The sequence below is a fragment of the Sphaerodactylus townsendi genome, linkage group LG05 (assembly GCF_021028975.2).
Source record: "Sphaerodactylus townsendi isolate TG3544 linkage group LG05, MPM_Stown_v2.3, whole genome shotgun sequence".
In the NCBI taxonomy this organism is placed as follows: Eukaryota; Metazoa; Chordata; class Lepidosauria; order Squamata; family Sphaerodactylidae; genus Sphaerodactylus; species Sphaerodactylus townsendi.
Genome location: NC_059429.1, coordinates 15,398,846 through 15,415,981, shown reverse-complemented (window position 1 = coordinate 15,415,981; position 17,136 = coordinate 15,398,846). Strand labels below are relative to the sequence as shown.

The window sequence follows — 17,136 nt, the reverse complement described above, 5'->3', positions numbered from 1 at the left end:
CTGGTCTAGAGAGACCAACTGGAATTCTGAGGAATAGCCAGGCCCCGCCTGGAAGTTGGCAACCCTACTCCAAATAAGAGGATATGCCTTGGGTTGCCAACTTCCAGTGGATCTCCAGATGACACAGGTCAGTTTCCTGGAGAAAATGATTAAGAAAGTGATTTGTTACAAACAGAGATTGAGTTGTCAGTGACCTGGAGAAAATCTGTAATGATGGGATACTTCCTTGAAGGTATATGGGAGAGGCTGTCTTATTCAAAGCGTGAATACATATCTGGGTCCATCTGGCATCATTTCATTTATTTGTAAGATTGTTATCCTTTCTGATTTTTTTAAACACTCAATAGTGTAAAATGACAACATCAAATACTATATTTTACCTGAAAAAGTAGACTAGATTTCTCTCCCCTGAATATATCATCCAAGAAAAAGACATTGTCTTAGATTTTTGTTCAAATTAGTGGTATGTCAGATATTTTTTAGAAAAATACAGAACATTGTCTTAATTGAGGGCTTGGGGTAAATAAAAGATAACAATTGGTTAAACTACAACAATAAAAACGGAATTGAATATGAGTAAAATAGACAACGGTAAAACAGCAACAATTAAATCTGACCGTAAAACTGGGAACCACCTTAAAAACACCCATAATTAAAGCAACAAAATCAGCAAAAACAACATCAATTAAAAACCAATGGTCAAAAAAGAAAAAGAATAATCTCATGGACGGAAATCACTGACTGCCAGTACAGCATAGCATCAGTGTTGGACTATGATCTGAGAAGACCCCAGTTTGAATCCCCAACTTGCCAAGGAAGGTTACTGGGTCCCCCTGAGCCAGATATGCATTCCCAGCCTAACCTACCTCACAGGATTGTTGTGAGAATGAAACATAGGAGAATGATGTAAGCTGCTATGAGTTCCCCTTGGGGAAGAGGCAAGTGAACAAATATTCTTAGAAGGTGTACTCCTTCATGGAGAAGAGAGCAACTGACAGCAATTAGACAAAATAATAGCTATGTGGAGACTCCATGTTCAGAGGCAATATAATTACAGGCATGAAACAGCAGCTGTTTTAATTCCCTGATTGAGTGGGTCATTATTGGAAACTGGATGCAGACCTAGGTGGACTTTTGCTGTTGTCTAGAAGGACAACTTCTGACATTCTCAGAAGTTCCTGATCCCAGCTGGATCTTATGGCACCATGTCAGATATCTGAGAAAGCTCACCACACAAAGAGTGACCTGAATCTAATGGAACGTTTCTCATATTTTCCGAGTGGGAACACATTTTTCCCCCTTCAATCCTCTTTAAAATTTAGATTAAAACAAATACAAAAAACACAAGAGTCAACTCAGCCTGATTCACAGGTCCTGACTGGGAAGGCTAGCTTTGTGGAAAAATCATGCAGAGAGACACCAGGCAATCTCTTGCTACTTCTCTGCCTTGAATGATCCCATCAGACCCAGTCAAGAGTTGCCTTCCCATACTGGGGATGATCCGTTACAAAAGTTCTTGCCTTGCACAGGAAGGAGGGTGAGCCCAAGCAGTAAATCCTGTAGAGCACAGGTGTCAAACTCGTGGCCCTCCAGATGTTCATGAACTACCATTCCCATCAGCCCTTGCCAGTATAGCCAATGCTCATGTTGGGAGAAACTGATGGGAACTGTAGTTCATGAACACCTGGAGGGCCGCGAGTTTGACACCCCTGCTGTAGAGGCATTGCACATAGCCCCCGTCATGCATAAGTGCTCCTGTAAGCAGGTTTATCTTAATTATTTAACTGATACAATTAATTGAAATTCTCATTGCTTACAGTTTTTAAACTGCTGACTAAATGATAGGATGGCTTGGCTTTGCATTTTCTGGAACAGGGTTCTCCATTCTCAAGCTGTACTGGTCCAGATACTTCCCTTCCATTTATTTATTTCTGTAGTGGCATGATGGGTACCCAAGATCCTGACCCTGCTGACCCTATGCTATTTTTGAAACACATACACTGTGATGTCACAAATCTTCTGACATCACCAAAAGCACACACCAACATCAACCCTGTAAGGGATTCTAGGTTGAAACAGGTCTCAGCCCCTACCTCTTGGCCCATCCATGACAGTGGTGAAGTCCATTGAGCTGGTGGTGCCAAGGGATGTCTACTTGGCCGGCTCTGAGGTGGATGGACAGGTGATTCTGAGCCTCCACAGCACCCTGATCAATCCCCTGCTGGACGTTCAGCTGATTGGAAGAGGTTATCTGGAGTGGATGGAAGAATCTGACGGCAACAAGGATTACAGCCAGGCCTCCAGCTACATCAACCGGGCCGATTACGTCCACAGGAAGAAAACGTTCCATATCGAAGGTGAGAGTGGAGGAATCCATTTGGTGTGGAGTGTTATGGCTAAGTGGAAGCAGGTGGAGCAACTCCGGATGACCCACTCACTCACCCACCTGAGCTGAATTTGGATTTATACCCCACCTTTCTCTCCTGTAAGGAGTCCCAAAGTGGCTTCCTGTCCCCATAATAGACACCTTGTCAAGTAGGTGGGGCTGAGAGAGTTCTGAGAGAACCATGACTAGCCCAAGGTCACCCAGCAGGCTTCATGTGGAGTAGCGTGGAAACAAATCCAGTTCACCAGATAAGAGTCTACCACTGATATGAAGGAAGGGGAATCAAACCCAGGTTAGAGTCCACTGTTCTTAACCACTACACCAGGCTGGCTCCACAAAAAGTAATGATTGTGTCTAGTGTATCTTTAAGCATGGACTGAGTTCCATTTGTACATTGATCACAACAAGGTGACTATTTTATTTATTTATTCAACTTTTACCCTGGTCTCCCCACCAAGGCAAGCTCAGAGCAGCATACATCATAAAATACACATCAATATACATAATAAAACTACAATACCCTCTAAAACCTGTATACACGGTGGGTCATTTACACAGAATGAAACTCTCCAGATACACCCAACCCTATCCTAAGCTACTATAGAGCAAACAGATAAGAAAGATATAGGGTTGGGAAATTCCTTGGAAATTTGGGAGTGATGCCTGTAGAGGGGGAAATTTGGGGGGTGGATTCTACCTAGCATCTATGGTAGACCATAGAGTTTGTTACTTGAACTGGCATTTCCTTCAGAGGAGTTGTTCTCTGTAGTCTGAAATCAGTTGTGATTGTGGGAGAACTTCAGGCCCCATCTGGATGTGGGCCCTATGTCAGAGACAAGGGCTTTCAGGGAGATCTGAAACTTCTAGGCGGAATTATAGAGACTTCATTAATTCATGTCTCTGTTTATTCATATCATGAAGTAAGTTGGACCATGGGTGCTGCTAATGACCGCAGAGATTTGGCCATCGTTTCTGTTTACTGGGCTCCTTACAGCGAAAGGGGCAGATGCCTGACTCCAGGATACTACAGTCTAAGGCCCCTTCCGCACACGCAGAATAATGCGTTTTCAAACCTCTTTCACAACTGTTTGCAAGTGGATTTTGCTGTTCTGCACAGCTTCAAAGAGCATTGAAAGCAGTTTGAAAGTGCATTATTCTGCATGTGCAGAAGGAGCCTCAGTTCTTTTGTGTGCGCGGTTGACTTTAGAGCTCCCTGCTCAGGAGAAATTCCCACAGCATGAGCAAGGAGGGATCTTTTCAGTTGCCTCAAGAATTAGAATACCTTGAACCACCAAGCCTTGGTTATTGTGACTGGATTTTTAAAAAATAAAATCTCCCATTAAATAGTTTTTGGACAAAGGAATTTAGAGTACTTTAGCATTTGATTAGCATTTTATGTTATTAAATAATATTAAGAGAGGCAATATTTTATAGTGGTTAGAGTGCTGGATGAATCTGGGAAGTCCAGTTTAAATTCCCAACTGTGCCGTGGACGGTTGCTGGGTGACTTTGGGCCAGTCATACAGCCTCAGCCTAACCTACTTCACAAGATTGTGGTAGTGATAAAATCTGGGGAGGGTGGTTGTGATGTGAGCTGCATTGGGGGGTGGGAGGAAAGTGAAATAATGTATTTTTTGAAAATGATGCATTCTTTCAACAGTGTTCTATTTTGGAGAAGAGAATGCCAGCATTTTCATACAGAAGACCCCAGATTTAGTCTCCATTTCAAAGGCAGCCTGGTACAGTTGATGCAGCAGAATGAAAAAGGCAATAACATATGGATTAGGAAATCCTGGGTTTGACTCTGTTCTCTGTTATGGCCTTCCAAGGTGGCCTTATAAACATCACAGGCAGGGCTGTCTCACTGTTTATATCATACATTATGCAGTGCTTTACATTTCTGCTCACTTGAAAATTATAATTATGATGAGGAGGATATTAACAAAGATTCCCTGAGCACATTAACGTGGTGTTATTCATTATTCAGGAATCATGAACACTTATTATGTGGCCACAAGTCAAGTCTCCAAGCACCCAGAAGACTCCATGTTTTTATTACAAACGACCACAGCTAATCCTTTGGGAAATACTGTCACTATTATTATTGTTATTAAAATATTTAGTGTGGTGGGATGAATCTTCTTTTAGTGTACAGGTGTATACAACACCTGTGCATGGACATTATGGAACGGCCTGCCTGAAAAGGTCACAGAAGATTCCCACTCTCCTGGGCTTTCCATAAACTATGCAAAATCGAATTATTCAAAAGAGCTTTTTTGCACAGGTAATATGTTACAAAACGGTTCACAAACTCACTTGGATAATGATTAGGGACTGTGTTCTACACTGCTGTGTATAGTATAGGATCCGACTGCAATTGAGCTATACGCAGCAGTGTAGAACATATAATTTCTGTACCGTTTAATGTGTTGTGTGAATACTTATGCTATGGTTCAGTTCTTAGTGGTTGGTTCCAGACTTCTACAATCCTTATGTGCTGTTTGTTGACTGTCCCATTCTCACTGTGTGTAATCCACCTTGAGTCCCTGTGAGGAAGGCAGACTCTGAATAATGCAAATAAATAAATAAAATGAATGAACGGTGCGATGCCGCCCAGTCGGCTGCTTCGCCTACTGCTGCCGTTCAGCTCTGCGGGACCTACTGTAGGGGCACGGTGTTGCTCAAAAACATCTTTCGCCAACATGGCAAATGCCCAGTTTGCTTTTAAATCAGGCAAACTGGAGTGTCGTACGCAAACAGAGGACGCAAAGAAGAGCTGTCCAAGGCTGTGTAATGCGAGATAGGGTGGGAATTAATGCCTTAAGCATTTATAGAAGAGATGGTTGCCAACTCTGGATGGAGAAATTCCTGGAGATTTTGGAGGTGGAGTCTGGGGAGGGTGGAGCTTGGGGATGTGAGAGTTTTCGGTCTGGTATAATATCCTAGAGTCCACCCTCCAAAGCAGCCATTTTCTCTAGGGCAGTGGTTCTCAACCTTTCACAGGGGTCGCCTAAGACCATTGGAAAACACATTGGAAAACAATGGTCTTAGGAACCGAGACACAAATAATTTTATATCTCCCAAATTCCAACGGGTCAGTTAGGACAAAGGATATTCATCAAGGCTATTAATCTTTGGTTAATAGAAAGAAAGAAAAGTATAATGCAAAAGGCCTGCATGATTCTTGTTCAACAGCTTTATGGTTGCCAACACCCCATTACAAGGAAAGGAAATAATGGGGGGAGGAAATAGTCTTACTTATAGGTTACTTATAGGGATTGGGGAAATCCTTTTTAACTGGGCTATGTGCCTACATTGGCGTCACCACAACATGAGGAACTGTATTAAAGGGTCGCGGCATTAGGAAGGTTGAGAACCACCGTTCTAGGGGAACTCATCTTTGTCATCTGGAGAGCTGCTATAATTCCTGGAGATCATCGGTCTTCATCTGAAGGCTGGGAACCATCACAGAAGAGTGTCCCCATTTTATTTATTTATTTTTAAATTTGTACCCTGCCCTTCCCTGAGGGGCTCAGGGCGGCAACGACATTTTAAAACAAACACAGTAAAATCATAATAAATATTTTAAGATTGTAATACTTTTAATAATTTTAATAATTTTAATAATTTAATAATAAACATTTTGAAATGTCTCCTATCTTTGAAAGGCCATGTTAGCGATCAGCAGGCCCCAGTCAGGTGGGGAGACAATTTGCCTGTCCTCAGACACTTGGCCTGATCTCTGTTGCTTCTGATATCTTGACAGTTCTGAAATGTTGTCCCCTTATCTAAGGTGCACTCTAAGGCACACAGGCTGCAATACGCTAAAAGCCATCAGGGGCCACTTTTATTCAGCCCATGCCCACCACGCTAGGCCCCACCCCTGATGCTGAAGCACCACCTCTGTCTCGACTCACCACTTGGGAAGGTGTAAAAGCTCAAGTTTGCACCAGGATCCTAGACAGTCAGCTTAAGCCAGGGTTCTAGAAGTGTGGGGAAATGAGAAGAATCTCTTTGTGGCCCATAGGAAACTGGCTGGACCCCGGTGTCCACACGTTTAACTTCGGCCCGTGCTGCCTCACGAGGAATCGCACCAACCTTCACCAGTCAGTTAGGAGCATCTGCTACTTCGCACCAGGCCTCTGCTTACCCGTGAAATGTCCTGGCCAGGCAGGAAAAAATATTTGCAGAACAGGGGACCTGCAATGCACAGCCAAGACACTGTAGAATCCGAAGTAAGTGTCAGGTCTCTTGAGTTTCCTTTCTGAGAATGGATGCATGTGAAAGGCTGGGAGGTGGAGGCTCCATCTTCTGATGGTGCTCATCACCATGGCTAGCGTCTCCTAACATTCCAGAAGCCACAAAAAGGCCAGACTGGAGTTCCAAAGAGAATTTTGAAGGACAGAGTTGTGTGCCAACCAGTGAGAAAGTGGCATCTAGAAACAACAGAGTGGGACCGCACAACTTCAGACTGAGAAAAAATGTTTTTAATCTTCCCAAAAGAAATCAAAATCCCTAAAGTAGAAGGCCACAAAGTTCTTGCCTTCCTTTGCAGAACTAGTTACCCCCTACAAGAGTCTCTTGGCATGAGTTCTCATTGTGAAGTTGTCTCCTTCCATGCTGGGGGCAGGCCAACAAGATATCTACTGGCCGGAAACTTGATTCCTGAGATTGTTAATTGGATAAATTCAGTGGTGGGATTCAAATAATTTAACAACCAGTTCCTCTTGAGCGGAGAACTTACCGCCCCCCCCCCCTCAACCGGAACCGGCTGCTGCCCTCCCCACTCTACCTCTATCGGTGGTGGCCCTGGAGATCGAGGAGGAAGTGGAAGCAGCCAATGGCAAGCCATGGGCCCCCTGGCTCAAGTGGGTCATGGGGGGCGTGGGGGACCAAGGGGGGTGCAGTGGTGGGATTAGCTACAGGTTCTACTGAACCAGTGTGAACTGGCTGAATCCCACCACTGGATAAATTATTAAAGGCTGTGGTCTACACTACTGTGTATAGTTTGGTGTAAATTGGATTGCTTCATTTAATCTCTCATGTTAACAATTTGCTGCTGCTGGAAAGCCCTCCATAGGGCTTAATGGGGTTCATAATGCTTAAAGAGGTGCAGCGCAACTAGCCACAAACCCAGGGTGGAAGCTGACTAATGTTGGCTCCACAAAATAAGGAAGCAGATTTAAATTCAACTACAAGCCAACTGCAAGTGACCAATAAAACTGCTCCTGATTGCAAAGCAGCTAGAAATGCTACCAGACTTGGAAACAGAACATGTAAGAGAAAGGGGAAAGAAACAGCAGTTTGTGCATGATGCCCAAGGAGAGGTGTCACAAGATCCCAAAACTGACATTCTGAGTAGGTTTTTATTATTCTGTTTTAGATATGGGCATACAATCTATTGAAGAAAAATTCCAACAGCTGCAACAACAAAATTCCCTATTTGGCTTTGTGTATGGTATAAGAACATAAGAACATAAGAACTAGCCTGCTGGATCAGACCAGAGTCCATCTAGTCCAGCACTCTGCTACTCGCAGTGGCCCACCAGATGCCTTTGGGAGCTCACCTGCAGGAGGTGAAAGCAATGGCCTTCTGCTGCTGCTGCTCCTGAGCACCTGGTCTGCTAAGGCATTTGCAATCAGAGATCAAGGAGGATCAAGATTGGTAGCCATACATCGACTGCTCCTCCATAAATCTGTCCAAGCCCTTTTTAAAGGTATTCAGGTTAGTAGCCATCACCACCTCCTGTGGCAGCATATTCCAAACACCAATCACACGTTGTGTGAAGAAATGTTTCCTTTTATTAGTCCTAATTCTTCCCCCCAGCATTTTCAATGTATGACCCCTGGTTCTAGTATCGTGAGAAAGAGAGAAAATTTCTCTCTGTCAACATTTTCTACCCCATGCATAATTTTATAGACTTCAATCATATCCCCCCTCAGACGTCTCCTCTCCAGAGCTAAAGAGCTGCAACCGCTGCAGCCTCTCCTCATAGGGAAGGGTGCTCCAAATCCTTCAATCATCCTCGTTGCCTTCCTTCTCCTGCGCTTTTTTCTATCTCTTCGATATCCTTTTTTGAGATGTGGTGACCAGAACTGAACACAGTACTCCAAGTGCGGTCGCACCACTGCTTTATATAAGGGCATGACAATCCTTGCAGTTTTATTATCAACTCCTTTCCTAATTATCCCCAGCATAGAGTTTGCCTTTTTCACAGCTGCCATGCATTGAGTTGACATTCCCATGGAACTATCAACTAAGATGCCCAAATCCCTTTCCTGGTCTGTGACTGATAGCACTGACCCTTGTAGCGTGTATGTGAAGTTTGGATTTTTTGCCCCTATGTGCATCACTTTGCATTTTGCTACATTGAACTGCATTTGCCATTTCTTAGCCCAATCACCTAATTTATCAAGGTCCGCTTATATACAGTATCTACAAAAAAACTACTGAAGATGTAAAGGCCTGCAAGAATTTGGAAAAATAATTACACAGTGGAAACAAAGATACTGATGCTGAGGATCTGTGCTGTGAACTTATAACAACAGTTCAAAGACTTCCAAAGTCAATGCCACCACAAGGAGTATTTCTCTTCATATCCCAACAAAAACTCCTTGATAATGCAGTGGTTCTCAACCTGGGGGTTGGGACCCCTTTGGGGGTTGAACGACCCTTTCACAGGGGTCATCTAAGACTCACTGCATCAGTGTTCTCCATCTGTAAAATGGATAAATGTTAGGGTTGGGGGTCACCACAACATGAGGAACTGTATTAAAGGGTCGCGGCATTTGGAAGGTTGAGAACCACTGGTCTAACGGTTCTGTTGCTCTAAGGATCCTTCTCACATTTCCAGTATCAGTAACAAGTGGTGAATGCAGTTCCTCAAAGCTCAAATGTATAAAAACGTACATACGCTCAACAGTGTTGCAAAAGAGACTAGTTGTTTTGACAACAGGACTTGGATTTGGACTTTATTGGAATCCACACATCTGTTTGTTAAAGTCTCTAGAAGACATTTGTGTAATAGATGGATTCTTGCATTTGATATTGTGTTTGCCAGTCTGTCTTGATGCTTTTTGTATTTTTATTTGTGCACTTTATGTTAAATTATAGTACACATCTACCTTATATTGTGCAAATATCTGCTTGATCATAGCCCTCAGTATAGTGTTTTCTGTTCTACTTGATACTTACATGGCCATAGCGTGCTGTTCTGTGTTTTTGATTTTGCATTCTGAAGAAATTGGGGACAAAATTTGCAAAGGAAAAGGAATGCAAAATGAGATTTTGATGCACCTGAAACTAAAACATTAAAGGCACTTACATTTTAACATCGCAGTTCACAGATGCTAAAACTGTTTTGTATTTGAGAAAGTCAAATATTTTTGTATTACTTATTCTTGCAATTTTTGTTTTTTTAGCAATTTCAAGTTTTGTGCTTTTCATTTTTCCTTCAAGACATTTATTTTTGAAAATTGGTTAGCAATTGGGGGAGGGGTACAAGTAGCTCACCTTGCCTAGGGCACAAAAAAGCCTGGCACTAGCCTTGATTACTAGTGATGTCCAGAGAATTCAATAGCTGGCAAACCAATTTGGGTATTAGCACCATCTTAACAGCCCTGATACATCTCAATATAGAAAGATTAAATGATTTCCAAAGGGCAAAGTTTTGCTTAATGCCAAAATATCACTGGTTTGAAATTAGCATTACATCGTCATGACTTGTTATCATGCCCAAATGGACCACACTTTTATTAATAATTTTCATTTTGCTTATCCAATTCAATGAACCATTCTTTGCAAAGCATTGTTGAACGACAATAGGACTGTTTTTTCCAACATGAGATTAATGAAAAAGGTGAATTAACTGTTCTTGGATTGTATTCTTTCATGCAGGAGACATATCTTGATTGAAATACAAGTTGTGGGATGCAAAAAGAGTGCTGCATGCATGTTCTAAGACTATGGGGATTTTGGGACACTCTGTGGTCTAGGCTGGGTGGCGCAATGGCACGATGGAAGTCCTTCTGCCTCTTAAACCCTCACTCTGTGCCTTCTCTCTCCCTTCCCCTTTGCCTCATTCCAGTACCCTTTGGTGGTAGAAGTGCAGAAGCGACTCCGCAACTTCTGCTGCTTCAACAGTTCCCCCATCACATTACGCATCTCTCTGTGCAAGAACATCTTTGCCCCCGGGGACAGCATCTCCTTCACCACCGAGATCACCAATCAGACAGGCAAGTCCATCAAGAAAGTGGTTTTCATTCTCCACTCAGTCGTCTTGTACAAGGGCTACAACCTGAGAGCTGAGCGGCGCACCTTGGAAGAGCGTAGCGACATGATGCGCTTGGAGTCGCACCTCGAGGCAGGGTCCTGCGTGGACACGAAGATCCACAGCACTCTCGTGCTGCCCAAAGTCATGCTAGTCACCAGCTCTTGCAAGTCTGATGACATCATGGACATCGGGTATGATTTGACAGGGAACGTACACTTCCCCTGCATGAGCACCGTGGAAGCTCAGATTCCCATCATTATACAAAACGAAGCTGTGGAAACCAAAGAATAGGGCAGAGGGCAGCTTCTCCCCTTCCATCCTTTTATCCAGAGTCATTCATAGTTTTTTTTCCCCCCTAAAGGATCATGTATACAAGGAAATATGTCCTTGTGCGTGCAAGAGTCCATCTCAATTAAATGTTACCTATAAACACACCGGCAACTTTTTCTCCTGCAGTTCCAACATCCTTGGCCATTCAAAGATGGCTCTTAACATCTGGAATCCCCCCATACACACACACATGCCAACAACAACAAAGCCCCCCTACACAATTCTTCCCCTGAATCTGCCATTTTCAGGAAGTATTTGACTTGAACCACTAGGCCCCTTCTGCACATGCAGAATAATGGACTTTCAATCCACTTTCAATGCACTTTGCAGCTGAATTTTACTGTGCGGATAGCACTTGCAAACAATTATGAAAGTGGATTGGAAGTGCATTATTCTGCATGTGCGGAAGGGGTTAGTCCCTCTTCCCTACTGAATCAGGGCATTTTAAAAGAAAAACATGGAACCAAACCATGGTAACCACAACTTGAAGTTGTGCCCCACTACAGTACACTGAACGCAAATGATTTGAATCACACTGTATGACATTAAGGAGGAGACAGTATTCAGTTCTGAGAACCTGACAACTCTTGGACAAAGACTATTCCATTCAAGATAACACCATACAAATGTTGAGTGGCTTGAATTTTCTGATCTATACAAGTGGTCTTTCCTAGCTGCAGATTTTTGACCCCAGAATGGCACCTGTGGTGGTTGGCTGCACATTTATAATAGCCAGAGGTGGGATCCAGCAGGTTCTCACAGGTTCCTGAGAGTAGGTTACTAATTATTTGTGTGTGCCGAGAGGGGGTTACTAATTGGTGATTTTGCCACGTGATTTTTGCCTTAGTTACGCCCCTCCTCTCAGCAGTAGCGTGCAGAACTTGAAGCAGTCTAGCAGGAGGTGCACCGGCTTGCGTGGCAGCCTGCCCCTGCGTGCATTCGTTTCCTGCCCAAGGACTGGCGCAGCGGCTGTGTCCTTGCCACAGCCCCGCCCAGGAATGCCCCACCCCCAGAATGCCCGGCCACGCCCCCGTCGTGCCCCGCCCAGCCCCACTGACGCTACGCCACAGTTTGAATCCCACCACCATGGGAACCTGCTACTAAAATTTTTGGATCCCATCACTGATAATAGCGCCAGATCTTGATCGACATATGGCACTGGTGAGGCATTTCAGGAGGGTGCCATTTTGTCAGCAGCCGGCTCCCTTTAACAGGCAGCAACCATTAAGCCTAAGAAACCCAAATCTGTTCTCCTTTCTCAGTTTTTCTCGCTTCCTTTCGCTGCCTCCTTTATATTGTTTTAGACTATTCGATCTGCCAGGCAAGGATCAGTCACCTTCTAGTCTGCAAACAGCCATGAACGTCAGAGGTGCTTCATTTTTAAAAAGGTTACTATTTATCTTTATTATGAATAATAAAAACTTCCCTCCCTCTCTTCCCTCAGTCGCTTTCCCCTATAGATGCAACTGAACTTGTACCATCCTGAGGCAGCAGCCTCACGTTTCTGCTTCTTCTCCTCCAGAGTCCTGACATGACTATATAAAGGCAATAAGTATCAATCACAATGACGCTTATCTCAGGCCAAACGCTGTTTGAGTGAACTCAGGATTAGTCACACCACAAATGATCTTAAAGTGTCAGGGATTGATTGAGATGCAATCCTAGCTCAATATAGTTGTTACAAAATATATTGGCGGTGATTGTATCTAGTTGATTGAGATGCATTCCTACCTCAACGTAATCACTACAAGGTACATGTAAGCAGCCTGCTATATGTTACCACTGCTGTAATGGGACATTCTTTCCTTGAGCTTTATTTTATGGCTTCACACGCTGAGTAGATAACTAGGCTTACCCCTGACACTTTTGGTCCCATGTGAAATGGGATGTTTCCATTGGCCTGTGGAGACAGGAGGCCAGGTGGCTTTATTTCTATCTGTCACCAACCTTGGGGTGCCTGAGCTCTGAAATAACTCTTTCTTGCATTCTTTGGGAAAATGGGAGGGGGGGTCAACTTCTGGATAAAGGGGATAGCAAAAACCAGGTTTGGCAGAACTGGCTTTAACAAGCTGAGTGCTTCATTGTCTACCAATAAATGCTGCTGATCAACAATACAGAGTTCATTTATTGATTTAAGGTCCAAGACCTAACATAAAGGGATCGAACCTCTTAGTCAAGGGAACCTGACAAAGAATACAGTGGAACCTCGGTTTTCGTTGGTAATCTGTCCGAAAAGAATCAATGAAAACCGAAACCAATGAAAACCGAGGCAAACTTTTCCACAGGAATCAATATAAATCCAATTAATCCGTTCTAGGCACTCCAAAAAACATACTAAAAACACATTTTTGGGTGAATAAACATAATGCTTAATGCTGAAAACAGTAACAAACAATAACACTAGGACCGGCTTCAGAGCCAGTGGACCAATGTCGCACCAGAAGGCTGTCCAAAGAGGTCTGTTTCTGATGCCTCTTTAAGATTTGTCTGAAATGGGGCAAGGCATTGTCATTAAACAAGTTGCAGACAACAGCTTTGTCCGGGTGATTTTTCTCCACAAACCCCTGCACCTTACTGCAAATCGATGAAAACCGAGGCAAATCGATGAAAACCGAGACAAATTTTTTACTGAAAAAATCAATGAAAACCGAAACCGATGAAAACCAAAGGTAATGAAAACCGAGGTTCCACTGTATTTTATTGACATGCTGCACTACAAGAATCCTTTCATTAACCCAGAACCTGAAAAGGTGATTAGGGCTTGAGGGGGTTTTCCCAATGCATGTATTTGTTAACACACACATGGTGGCGCTACACCAAAAAAATCCTTGCACAAGGACAACCAAAACCAGTCATGAGGAATTGATGGTATCAGATCCTCCACAGCAGGATTTGATCAGCTGGAACGATCTGGTAGAAATACAGAGGCCCCGACACAGAGCCAGTCAAGATCAGCTCAGAAAAAGAAGTCTGAATCACTGACATCCCAACTGGGAAGGGCAAAAGCACAATACAAAGAACTGTTAAAGGGGAAAAAGAAAGAATATTTGATTTGTTTCAGGAACAATTAAGAGAGTGCAGCCAAAAGGAACAATGAAATTCAATTGTGGCACCAGATTAATTTAGGCTTTAGAGATTCCGCATATTGGGTGGATCCCCCAATCCAGTGTACAATATGGTTTAACTATTATTTCAAAGTTTTTGGAAGCTCTTCCACCAATGTAATGAACAGGGAAATTCCCTTGACCTATCCTGGGAGGGTGAGATTCAATCACTGATTATTACGCTCCCAACAGGCAAATCATCAGGGGAAGATCTGATCCCACCAGAACAGGTCAAGGTTTTTGCTAACTGGTGGCCTCCAGTATTGGTGAGAGTTTTTACCCAAATAAATGAGGCTGGGAAATTACCCCTTGGATGGAAAGCCAGTATTGTCTATCCAGTTTACAAAAAGTGTGACAAAAACTATCCCCAAAACAATCGACCCAAAGATCTCTAGAGCAGTGTTTCCCAACCTTTTCAACATTGTGGCACCCTTGACTTCGCTCTTCATATCCCAGGGTACCCTTGAGGTTCCTTTGATTTTCTTTTTACATTTTTTAGGGTTTTTCCATTTTTGGCCTGTAGGTGGGGGGAGTGGCAAGCGGGGGGAGGGGAGGGGAGGGAAAGTAGAGTTGACAGCTGCATTTTTTTTGCCTAAATTTGGCATGGATTGGGGGGGTTTAAAGGGAGAGCTCCCTTTAAATCTACCCCCCCCCAATCCACACCAAATTTAGGCAAATAAAACAATGCTGTTTTTCAATGTTGTTTAAAGGGAGCCCATGAGGCTTCCAGCCCCCCCTTCAAAATCCATTTGATTCCGGTGGGGGGGCAGGTGGTAGCATTGTCATTGGTACCCCTGGGACGTGCTCATGGTACCCCAGGGTGCCATGGAACCCTGGTTGGGAATCGCTGCTCTAGAGCATAACAACAAATTATACGATAAATACCTCAAACTTAAATTAGATGAATGGGTTGAATATCATAGATGTCAAACTCGCGCCCCTCCAGATGTTATGGACTACAATTCCCATCATCCCCTGCCAGCATAATGCTGGCAGGGGATGATGGGAACTGTAGTCCATAACATCTGGAGGGCCACAAATTTGACACCTATACGCCTATACCAAATTGAATTCAAAAGGGGCATTCCACTTTGGAGCACTGTCTAACTCTGCATTACATGGCTGTTGCTGCTATGAAAGGTCTTCCAAAGGCCCTGTACGTAGCATCCGGGAATCTGGCATCAGCCTCCAATTTGCTAGACAGAGAAAGGTTATGGTTGAAATTATCTTACCTCAAGATTGAACAACATTTAATACACCTCATAAGGCAACTTCATCAAAATACCTCTGTAAAGGTCAAGGTAGAAACTTCTGGTACATTGACCAGTGAAATCCCAGTTTGGAAAGGCATCAAGCAAGGTTGTGTGCTGGCACCTATTTTGTTTAACCTCTTTATCTATGATATTGTGGGTAAACTGGAGGGTATGGAATCGATTTGCTGTCATTTTGGGTAAGTACTGTTAGAGCCTAGCCTGGTCTGAATAGGAACCCTTGGAAGGAAGACTCAGATAGAGAAGAGGGGACAGCGTTGGTTCCGGACTCTCAGGCACTACTTATAGATGCAGGGACTGAGCAGCCAGAAGTTCCTGCAGGACCAGAGGCTCACGCAGAACATTCAGGCTGGGATCCATAGCCAGGTCCAAGCTCTGAGATTCCCCAGCAAGAGCTTAACTCTGGGACTCTTCAGCCCCTTGATATAGAGCCAGAGGGGACCCTGATTGCTCCCTCACATACACACCCGAGCCCCAGTAACAACACAGGAGGAGACTATGTGCTAGCTTACAGCAAAGGAGATGCAGCAGCAGGTTAGCAGCTGTGGGGTGAGCTAGAATAGATGCAGAGTCTTTTCAGGAGTCAGACTAGAGCAGTGGTTCTCAACCGGGGGGTCACACGACCCTTTCACAGGAGTCGCCTAAGACTCTCTGCATCGGTGTTCTCCATCTGTAAAATGGATAAATTTTAGGGTTGGGGGTCCCCACAACACAAGGAACTGTATTAAAGGATCGTGGCATTAGGAAGGTTGAGAACCACTGCCTAAGACTCTCTGCATCAGTGTTCTCCATCTGTAAAATGGATAAATGTTAGGGTTGGGGTTCACCACAACACAAGGAACTGTATTAAAGGGTCACGGCATTAGGAAGGTTGAGAACCACTGGACTAGAGTAACCCAGCTGCAAGAAGTTATTTCACAAGGGAATGGGAGGCTGGCTATAAAAGAGAGGCTGCAGCTGAGCTAGTTTGTGGCAGCCACGTTGTGTTTTGGTTTGCAGGTTACTGTTTCTTGTGGATTCCATGCGCTGTGCACATTAAATGTCTGAACCTGCTGAGACCTGTGTGCGGACTATCCTTGGTTCCTGAGGGCCTGTCTGTGACAGGTACTCATACTACTGTATGCTGACGATATGGTGCTGATTTCAAAAATCTATAAAAGGTCTCAAAAGATTTAATACCTTAGGTCTGTACTGTAAGGAAGGGGTTAAATATAATTTATTCCAAAACTGAAGAAATGGTATTTAGGTGACAGTCAAGGAAATCTGCTTGGAGTATCTTGGGCACCCCTACTGAACCATGTAGCTTCTATAAATATTTGGGAGTAACTTTTAGTGAAACTCTCTCCTGGAAGTCTCACCTGGCCTCTGTTAGAGTCTAAAAAAACATGGGAACGATAATAACATTTTTTTTTTTACACAAAGGGAGGTTGCCAAGTAGACGCAACAATTAAACTGTTTGTCAGCAGAGTAATTCCATCTATGCTATATGACGCTGAAATATGAGGGTGGAGTAACCAAGTGTTGCGGAGCTTGGAAAGATTGCAGAATCCGTGTACGAGGAGGATTCTCGCATTCCCAAGAGGGTCACCTGCAGCTCTAATGAGGGCAGAACTGGGGCTGCCGTCAATAAGGGCCCGCATTAATGCGATACTTTTAAAACACTGGTTGGGAAATGAAGCGAACAAACAAGACTCTCTTGCCCAGCAGAGCTGGTCGCTCCTGAAGACTTTGATGGCATCTAGGGCTGAGGAAATTACCTCAAAGATCGCAGC

At 43.8% G+C, this 17,136-nt stretch overlaps 1 protein-coding gene across 1 annotated transcript; it reads left to right on the top strand.

Moving 5' to 3' along the window:
* Window positions 1-2,107: 2,107 nt before the first annotated feature.
* Window positions 2,108-10,950, top strand: ARRDC5 (arrestin domain containing 5). The gene is made up of 3 exons (XM_048497790.1): window positions 2,108-2,357; window positions 6,414-6,538; window positions 10,474-10,950. The coding sequence occupies exons 1-3, from the start codon at window positions 2,108-2,110 to the stop codon at window positions 10,948-10,950; spliced, it is 852 nt and encodes a 283-aa protein (XP_048353747.1).
* The last annotated feature ends 6,186 nt before the right edge of the window (window positions 10,951-17,136 follow it).

Excerpts from the sequence above, each read along its gene's own strand:
- ARRDC5 (XM_048497790.1), top strand. The coding sequence starts at position 2,108 with ATGACAGTGGTGAAGTCCATTGAGCTGGTGGTGCCAAGGGATGTCTAC. Across the intron at positions 2,358-6,413 it reads GAAAACGTTCCATATCGAAG|GAAACTGGCTGGACCCCGGT; the intron begins GTGAGAGTGGAG and ends TGTGGCCCATAG. Across the intron at positions 6,539-10,473 it reads CACCAGGCCTCTGCTTACCC|TACCCTTTGGTGGTAGAAGT; the intron begins GTGAAATGTCCT and ends GCCTCATTCCAG.